Source organism: Phasianus colchicus, chromosome 9 (genome assembly GCF_987193195.1).
Source record: "Phasianus colchicus chromosome 9, bPhaCol1.hap1.1, whole genome shotgun sequence".
Taxonomy (NCBI): domain Eukaryota; kingdom Metazoa; phylum Chordata; class Aves; order Galliformes; family Phasianidae; genus Phasianus; species Phasianus colchicus.
In genome coordinates this window covers 27,413,571-27,423,365 of record NC_143444.1, presented here as the reverse complement: position 1 = coordinate 27,423,365, position 9,795 = coordinate 27,413,571, and the positions used below count along the sequence as shown (strand labels likewise).

General features: G+C 47.7%; 1 protein-coding gene across 2 annotated transcripts in view; it reads left to right on the top strand.

Moving 5' to 3' along the window:
• Nucleotides 1–3,260: 3,260 nt before the first annotated feature.
• The window catches only part of LRP8 (LDL receptor related protein 8), a 151,520-nt gene continuing 144,985 nt past the window's right edge, over nt 3,261–9,795 (top strand). For both annotated transcript variants that reach the window (XM_031602635.2, XM_031602623.2), the window contains exons 1-2: nt 3,261–3,410; nt 4,098–4,217. In XM_031602635.2, coding sequence (XP_031458495.1) covers nt 3,341–3,410; nt 4,098–4,217 — 190 coding nt within the window. In that variant the 5' untranslated portion in view covers nt 3,261–3,340. The remainder of the gene's footprint in view (nt 3,411–4,097; nt 4,218–9,795) is intronic.

Sequence of the window (9,795 nt, the reverse complement as noted above, 5' to 3'; positions counted from 1 at the left end):
ACTGGAATCCTCTGGAAGGAAGCTGAAGCTGAAAGGGAATAAAAAGAAGCCAACAAACAAAAGATTGAACAAAGTATTTTAAAACAGAAAAAAAATTGGGGGGAAAAAAAAAGTGCATTTAGTCAGATGCAAATAAAAAGATGAATTGGAAGAAAAACAGTGAAGAATTAGAGCACTAACTTGTTTTAATACCTGCAAAAGAGACTTTATGCAAATGAAAGGCAGTGTCACCTTCCATTGAAAGCAGGAATATTCTCCAATTTTTTAGTAATTTATCTCTAGCTTTCAAAATATCAATAAGAGTTATAGGAGAAATAACCACAGTGTCCTTATGTGGTACATAATTTGATAGTGTGCTGTAGTAACTCTAAGAGATGGAAGGAACTTTAAGAGCTGGGGACAAGCCCTGATCAGTAGTGAACCTGCTTATACTCCACAGGGTTTTGAGCTTGTTTTGTTGTTCACTCAGTAGAAGCAGAAGGAAATGAGTTTTAGTTTCAGATGTAACATACAACACTATGTACAGCTTGAAATTCACAGCAGTTAGTTCAGGCAACAGAATTTTATTAAGAAGGTAAATAATATTGCAGGTACTGACATACCAGCTGGCAGGGATATGGCCGCTGGTACACTGGTTCAACTAACTTAATTAAAAGGTTTAATTTAAATATCTGTTTGGAAAACATATTACATTAGCATATCTAAAAGGCATGAGGGGAGTGAGGGAATTAGATTTGCTAAGTTGAAAGACAGGATGGAAAAAGTCAGACGAACGGACAGGGGATATCTTGGAAAGCAATTATAGGAATAGCGAAGGACTTTATTTCTTTAAATGTCAATTTGAAAGAAAGAAAAAGATTGTAGAAGGACATTACACGATGGGAGAAAAATAGTGGCCCAAAGAGTGTGTGTCTGTACAGACAGCTGAAGACACTTGGTTTCCACAGCTTGGAGAGTTGCAGAAGAAAGACTGGAGATTTCCCAGGGGATGTATCCTACGTACACCTGTTCTTTCTTTTCCCTGAAGTATCTATTTTCCATATATGTTTTTAATTTAGCAAAGTTTTAATGACAAAACAGCAAAGCACCTTCAGTTTTTCCACATTTGAGAGAGCTCTTTGTCGGGCAGGCTGTCTCTCTGATGCAGGTAATGGGGCAGGGGAGGTCCATGGTTACTGACTTTCTTGATTGTGAACAGCACTAAGTCAGGATGGTCTGATGCTGTCCTAAGCTGCCACCAGCATGCTCAGGTTATTACAAGATGAAATCTGTTGCCCATCTCTCAGCATAGACAATGTTGGTCACAATGATGCATGTTCTCAGCCCTGAGTAGTGCAGGTATTCCAGGCTTCAGATGAGGAACTCCTTTAGTATCTGCCCACCTCATCCTGCACAGCTGATCCTCAGCCCCTCCAGTTGCAGTGTGGTGAACAACAAAATGCTCCTGGGTCTTTTACACCAGGCATGATTACTTGCAGCGCATTGCTCAAGACAAGCTCTTGGTCTGAACCTGCACCTTGTCCTTCTGCAAAACAAGGGGAAGTGTATGGGAGGTGGGCAGAAGGTTCAAGCACCAGGTGAACTTGCACTAAGTTCAGTGCATTGCTTTTTACATGCTTCTGAACGACTTCTGTCCAAATAAAATCACTGATTGGGAGGGTGTGTATGTGCACACCTGTGTGACTAAAGAACAAAAGAACCCACTGCAACCAGTCTTGTAAATAGGACAGATTGACTTCTTTGTGTTAGATCTATGAATGACCTCAGCCACCAACCAGGAAATGCAGACTATCAGCATGTATTTTGTATACAGTTACTGAATGTTGTGTATTAGATACTGGACACTGTTTGGGCATAAATCAAATACACCTGTGCTGTTGCTTTATAGGCTTCCAGACAGTCTGGGTACAAGAAGCCTGAGTTCCTGTTCCAGTTGGTGATGAAGATGCGAGCTCCTGGCACAGATAGACCATGGGAGGTAAATTATCAATCTTAATTAACAATTAGAACACAACAGATAAAATGAGATGTCTCTTTCATACAACATGGTTTCTCTACCTTAACCTCCTTTAATTTCTCCAGTTTCCTCTTTGCCTCTGGGACACAAATGTGACACAAATCCCCCAGGCACCGGGCTCCTAGCAGCCACTTCAATGAACGGCCAGTAAGGGCTGTTAGAATCACAGCAGGTCAGGTGTCATCTGAGCTATTTAATTAGAACAAGTTTCTTTACGTTGCTTTCTGTGAGAGGCATGCAGCCAAATTAGCTTCTAGAAATTCAAAGTTCCAATATGGATCACACCAGATCGCTGCTACCACTGATGCTCTGCACCTGTTTCATCCTGAATAGCTCCACTGCTGACTTTGGAGCCACTTCCAGCTCTAATTTAGGAAACAGAAGAGGCCAGGAATTAGGGTAGTTCTATCAGTCTGACCTAAGGCATGAGAAATACCTCCTCAGCTTTGAGCAATTACCGCAATTTCTCCCAATGACCCAGCTAACACAAACGCGCTGCATTTTGCGCACTAAAAAACTCCCCAGCAGGGTTCCGATCTCTGCCAGGTGCGGGGACACGGCACAGCCATCAGCCGGCCCTGCGCGCATTGCTCGGGCTCCCGGACGCTGCTCACCAATGACTTGCAAAAGCCTGCTTAAAGGCACAGGTGCGCTTTTACACGACGAGCGGTTTGAGGCCGATGGCATCGCAGGGGTTGCAACCGAGCAATGGTAGTGCATCGGCTCATGTAAAATTAGTGCTCGATTCTTTTCTTTTCTTTAACAAAGGCCTCGCCTATAACCACGTTAATGCTGCTGCACTGTTAGATTCAGGTTACACCTGAAAATATCTTTTCGTAATGAGGTTACCGACACTCCTCACCCTCGCACTCGCGTTTCCCCCCGGAGCTCTGCAGCCGAAGGACGGGCGCAGCCCGGACATCTCCCCAGCAGCTGCCGACCAACGCGAGGGTATCGCCCTCAGCGCACGTCCCGCTCGTTTCACCCATTTGGGCGCAATTACGCGCAGAGAAGCACAACAGCGCGGCTTGAGCGCCAGCCGAAGTTAAGCCTCCGGGCCATTTAAAAGAGCGGAGTGGAGCCGGGTACCGGATGACCGCGGACGAGAGGTACGGAGCCGCCCACCGCTGCCACCCCGTGCCCGAACCGCGCGCCCGAGGCCGGTTGCGCGTGGTGGCGGTGCGCGCGCACGCGCACGGGCCCGCCCAGCGGGGACGCGTCACGGCGGCGCGCGGCTGTGGGCGGGGCCGCGTGCGGGCGGCGCGCGGCGGCGAGCGGGGCGCATCCCGCACACGGTGCGCTGCCACGGAGGGAGCGGGCAGCATGTGCCGGCCTGCGCTCGCCCGGCTGCTGCTCCTCCAGCTGCTGCTGCTGAAGCTGCATCTCGGCAAAGGTGGGTCCGGCGGAAAGCGCGCGGCTCGGCCGTGCGATGCTGGGCGGGCGCGAGGGTCCCGCCGGACCCGGGCATCACCTCGCATCGCCGCTCCGTGAGGCGGTTGCGAGCGGCGGAGGAGGGAGCGGGGACCGCGTGCGCTTTTCCGTCGGTCGGCGCGACCCGAGCGCTGCTGCCGGGAGCTGCCACCTTTAATCCCCCGCTGAGGAGATTTGTGCCTCGGCAAAGCGGCGCGGCGTCTGCAAAGCAGATTTGCTCCGTCCCCCCGCCCTCAACTTCAGCCGGGTCGTTCCCCCGTTCCGGGAGCGCCGCCCGCACCCGCTCATCTCTTCTCCTCGCGATCTGCCCCGCTGGCGGATGCACGGAGCGGTCCTGGCCTCGGTGCGCTTTTCCATTTTTCTTTGTCTTTTTCGTTTGGCGTTTAACCATTTTCCGTCCCCGGGTTTCTTTATCTCCCGCCCCCAACCCGGTGCACGGAGCACGGCAGCGGCCCTTCCACGCGCACACAAAGCAGCTCCGTGCACCGCCGTGCTCCCGCCGGGCGCATCCCCCCCAGCCGGGCCCAGCCCCAGCCCCTGCCCTCCGCTGGCGGCTCCCGGTGCCGGCTGCGGGACCGACCCCGACCCCGGAACTCCCCCGGTGGCGGAGCGCGCCCCGCTGACCCAGGGGCGGCCGCGTGTCTCGCAGGAGCCGTGAAGGAGTGCGATAAGGACCAGTTCCAGTGCCGGAACGAGCGGTGCATCCCTGCCGTCTGGGCGTGCGACGAGGACAACGACTGCTCGGATAACAGCGACGAGGCGGATTGCCGTGAGTACCCGGTGGGGCGGGGAGTCGCGGTGGGGCCCGCACCGTACCGAGCCCGGAAGGGCGCGTTTCCTATATGTGCTGCGCCTCTTTTTTATGAATGAATGAATGAAGTCGCGCCGTGCCCGGCTCCGGCGCCCATTGGCTGCCGCGAGCAGCAGATCCGTGACGCGGCGCAGCTCCCCGGCGTGGCCCCGTTCCGCTCTGCCGCCCGCCTCGGGTCCCCGTGGCCGCCTGCATCGGCCAACGGCAGCGGAGCGCTCCGAGCAGCGTGGGCAGCCGGTGGGTGTCCGAAACGGGACGGGCCGTGCGCAGGGCCAGGTGTGCACGTGGATGCCATCCTTCAAAGCTTCCCGCAAGGTGTGGGGCTGGTGCGAGTTCTGTGCTTAGATCTGCGAGTGCGATTCTGATGGGCAAGCAGTGCTGCTCGGCAGCCTTACCCACGTCGTACTGATTGTGTCCCTGTTAACGTGCAGGAACAGAACACAAGGAGATCTGTGCTTCCAGTCCTGGGCAGGTGGCATTCGTGCCTTTTCCTTTGGTGTGGTCCTGTGTGTGAGTGGCATCCAGTAACCTTGGGGAAGTTTGTGGGGCTGCACTGTTACCATCTCAGCAGGTACCAAATACTCTTGAGTTATCACTGTAGGGTAACAGACATTGAAAAAGCATCAGGTTTTAATTCACTCAACTCTTAGAAGTGTGTAGACTGTAAGAGTGTACCAAAAAAAGAAGAGTCAGTGGTTGCATGTTCCCATGCATGTAACTGTTAGCAGCATCACTGACTCATCTGTCTCCCAGTGTGTTCTGAGTGCATCAGTTTGTGGAGAGCTGGGATTCCCAAACTCTTGTTTGCAGTGAACTTCTTGATGCTGTAAGATAAAGCATAACATTTATTTCTAGTGCTTTTGTACTCAGGACTTGACAGACTATGTATGCATAAGTTTGTGATACGAAGAGTTCAGCAGCATTCAGATAGAAACGTGCTTTATGTGGGAATTTTGCTACCACAGCTTAGATTTGGAATTTTTGAGGTTACAAAAAGTTCATTGAGGCCATGGCCGACTGAGAACAAAGCTGGGACTCACGGACAGTTTTAGCTGGGAGTGTTTTCACAGAAGCCTGTGAGTTTGCAGAGACACTGACCTGTGGCGGTGCGGGCAGTCGCACAGCACGCTGCTTTTGGGCTTCTGGACATTTCCTGGCTAAAGGCCCCTCTGTGGGCTGCTGGGCAAAGGCCTGGGGAGCTGCAGGTGGTCTGCAGGCTGTGCTTTGGAAGCTGCTGTGCAGATGTTAGGCTGATGGCTGGAGCGGCATCTTCAGACTGTGCACCCTGTGCTCCGTGTTGTGCAGTTGGGTTTGTGACCTGAGCTTCTTGTCTAGTGCAGATGATTCGGTGGCAAGCAGCATCTGGGCTGGTTTTCTTCCATTTTTCCCTTTGGTTTTCTCTTTAAGCATTGCGATGGAAGGGAGCGTGTAAAACTCAGTCCTGAACATGTGCTCAGCAGGAATTGGGCTGCGTTAGGATGATTTAGACCAATAGCTGCATCTGATCTGTTTCAGAGTTTATACTGTTGGGGTGGTAAAAATAGAGTGGGGTAGATTGTGGTAGAATGGTGACTTTCTGATGTTAGAAGGGAGAATTTTTGGATGTGAAGACATCAGGGAAGTTCTTCACCTTAATATGAACACGACATTTGTTCTAAGTCTTGATTTAGCAATTGACAACTTAGCCTGTGGGGGGTTGGAACTACATGATCCTTGAGGTGCCTTCCAACCCAAGCCATTCTATGATTCTGTAAGTCATTGAGGAGTACTCTACAGAAATTACTCATTAATGGCTAACTTAGTTTTATATATATATATATATATACACACACACATATACACACCATATACACACATACTTCACAGTTGCTTCTTTAACCCATCTGAAAGATAGCTTTTTCACACACACTTCTCTTGCTTACATTGTTTCTGAACACTGTTTAAAAAAAAAATAGTAGTGCCACTTTTCCACATATGTAATGTTTAGAGTTATATTCACTGGATGAAAGAATATGTTCCATATGTTTTCTTGCTACATGCCACCTCTGCTGTCATCACTGCAATAGCCATATTTACTTAGAAATTATTTTAAGAACATATATGGTGGAAGAAATAGTTCTGGAAAATGCAGCACACTGTAGTGGTGAAGGAGAGTGGAATGAAAATGCAGGTAGCCTGCTGGTAATGAATACTGTGTGGGGCATGGCAACCCCTGTAATTACCTATTGATGCTTTTCCCAGAGTTGATAACATCTGTTATCAATATGACAACATTTTTTGCTCGTTGCTGTTTATGTATATCCTCGCTTGCTGAAGAGATGGAATGGTCTTTGTGAGTATTAACAACCAGTTTGTGGGACGTGTTTGTCTCTGGGGTAAATGATCTACACACATTGGAAGATTTTGTAATTAAAAATATTTTTAATTACTTTGTGGAAAAACAGGGAGTTGACAACCTAACAGAACAGTGCTTCCTTCTACCCTCCATTCTTGCACAGACTGCTGTTGTTGGGATTGGGTAGTGTTTTTTTTTGTCTCCTCTAGAGCTCTGCTGGTGTAATATTGGCTTTTTAAAAGGAATTTTAGACTAAAAGTAGAATTGGTAATCACTCTGTATCATCTCCTGGGAATTTGCTTTCCATTCAGTAACCCTGTTGTGTTATGACTGGTAGTCTCAGTTATGTGCTGTTGTTTTGATGAGAACGTGGCCAGCTCAGGAAATGAAGCATGGCAAAATATTGACTCTGTAGCACTTAGATCAACCTACTGAGTACTGGCTTGTGAACTGTGTTAAGGTTATTTTGGGTTGCTCAGTAGCCTTGCTCTACATGTTACAGGACCAAGTTCTTCCTTGGTATGTAGTGGTTGACATTAGAGGTTTTATTTGTGGGAAACAAATGAAACTGAAGAAATCTAGTTCTTTTCTTCTTTTTTTTTTAAAGGGGAAAAGGCCTGTTTAGTACAATTCTTGAATACTAACTGATGTTGCTGATGAAGGAAGAAGTTACAAGCTCTCTGGCCCCATGGTTCACATGTGAGAGCAGGCAGTGCCTTCCCCAGGGCTGGGATTTGGAGTTTACTGCATTGGTCAGATCTATAACATACACATCACAATGCAGGCTAAACTGTGTGTTTCATTTCAGTTTGATTTAAATAATCTTTAGAGTTGAAACTCTGTGATTCTTTCAGTATTCATTATTTGAGCAAATCTCAGGCGTGCGTATTTCATATTGCATCATTTGAGAAGGATAGCACTGGAATAAGCCCTTTTAGTAAGGATAACAGTCCAAGGAGCATCATAACATAGTGATGACTTTTGCGGTATGAAAACAAAGTACTGGAGCTTAAAGAGAAGCAAGAAAGTAGAGGAAGAGCCACTCGTGTTGGGGAAAGGTAGAAGGAAGAGCCGAATGGATATAGGTAATGTGTGAGCACAGTAACTGCCTTGCAAGAAGTAAAAGGAAACAATTCCTGGTAGCAAAGAAGGCTGCCAAGAAGGAAAAAACAGTGCTTGTTCGTCTGTGACACAGTAGCAAGAAAGAAGGAGATGTGTATCTCTGCAATTAATCCAAATTAATAAAGCTTTTTGTCTGCTTAAGTATTTAATTGGTGGTAAGTTCTGAAATGTGGCACAGTTGCAAAAAGCACCCGGTTGTTTAACTGGTTTCCTAAAATGAAACGAACTGCGAGGCCACTTCAGCTTTGTGGTGTCTGCCTGCAGGGGGACACATCCTAATGCGGAACTACTGGTGTCTTTTGAAGCTCCATTTTCCTTCTTTGCATTGAGGTACTTTCCATGTTGTTGCTTTCTGCTTCCACTGTTCACAGGTACGTTTTTATGGGACAGGACTGAGGCTGCCTAAACTATGAGACACAGTATGAAGGGAGTTACTGTTTTAAAGGCTGTTCATACATGTCTGGAATGCAGGATGAATGCTTGGAGCATCAGCAAACTTCTGTTCCCTCAGCTCCTGCCCTGCCTTGGGGCCACAGTCTGTGGCTTATGGCCTAACCTGCTTGCTGCTGGCCGGGCTGCTGCTCTGCTGCTGGCTTTGTGTGCAGAGAATATGGAGTTTGGCTGCCTGTGTGATAGCCCAGGAGGCAGCCTGATATTCTCCTTGCTTTTCTGTTCAAAAGCTTATTTGAGAACAGCAATCTCGATCCTGTGAAGAGTTAAATGTGGCCTAAGTGTGACGGTGCACCATGCTCGCAGGTTTTAGGATATGACAAGGTGAGACAGCAAGGCAGTCACAATTGTCAAGTATGTTCTCTGTGACTTTTTTTTTTTGTCCTCCGTTGTCTGTTCCAGTTTTTCTTCAAGTTCAGTGTTGAGACAGTGTTCTCTGTTCTGACTAATTGCTGCGTGTTGTTCCAGTGATGCAGGTGTCTCTGTGTACATCACCATGGGGAGGATTTTAGGTGTCCCTGGCACATCCATGATGATATGCTCTTGATTTTGGAAGCAATTAATTAACTGGGTTGCATGGCTATAGTCAAACTGGGAGCACTGGGCAGAATGGTGCAGAGGCAGGGCTTGTTTGCTTACATGTCTGCCTGTGGCCTCAGTGTCATTATCTGTGCTGTGTGGGCATGCAAGCTGGTGTCTGAACTAGTTTATGGATTTCTTGTGTAACACAGAAAATGTTATTTTTGTTCCTTTTTTTGTTACATTCTCACTGTCTGTTCTGAGAAACCTAACCTGCTTGGGTTTTTTTGGCTTTTTTTTTTTTTTAATTTGTTTCCCGCTTTTCTTTTATCTGCTGCATTCTTTATGTAGAAATCAAGCAGCAAGTACACATGTGAAACCTGCTCTCCTGCTTTTCCTCACCTCCAGGCATACACACTTGAGGACCTCTATTAACCACAGGTGCAGCTGATCTCCTGGAAGCAGTGTCTTTCTGTCGCTGCTGCTCCTCGTCTGGGAAAGAAATTGAGGTGGGACTGGGGCAGAATTGCAGGAAGTACAGAGGGAACTGGGTTAGCATTCTAGCTGCTGGGGGCATTCTGACTGCAGAGGGAAGCTTGGGTTTTATGGGCTGCTGCTGTGCTATATGAAGAAATAGACTCTAGATACAGTTCCAGCAAAAAGCTGAGATCTGAAAACCTGCCTGAGGTCAGAGAGAATGGGAAGATTAAAAATAATGATTAAGTTCAAGAAGGAAGTGATGACACTGCAGTCAAAACTGACCGTGACTTGGTTTGTTTATCAGAGAGCACAGAGCTGTCATTTCAGAGGACATAAAAGCGCTGCATGTTTGGAGCCACAGTAGGCAAACCTCACCAAGAACATCCTAATGTAAAGAAGTCAGCATAGACCAGCTCTCTTTTGTCTGCTGTGTTACAGAGCCAGGGTTAGCATGGGGTGGAGATGTGGTTTCTTACTGATTTATGTTGGGGTGGAAGATACTTAGGATAATTTAATATTTGCCAGAAAATGTTCAGAGATGAATTAAAACAAACAAATTACATTATGAAGAAGCTGAGTGGAATGTGTTGGTGAACACGTTAATCTGATGCACCTGATCTGAGAAATTTG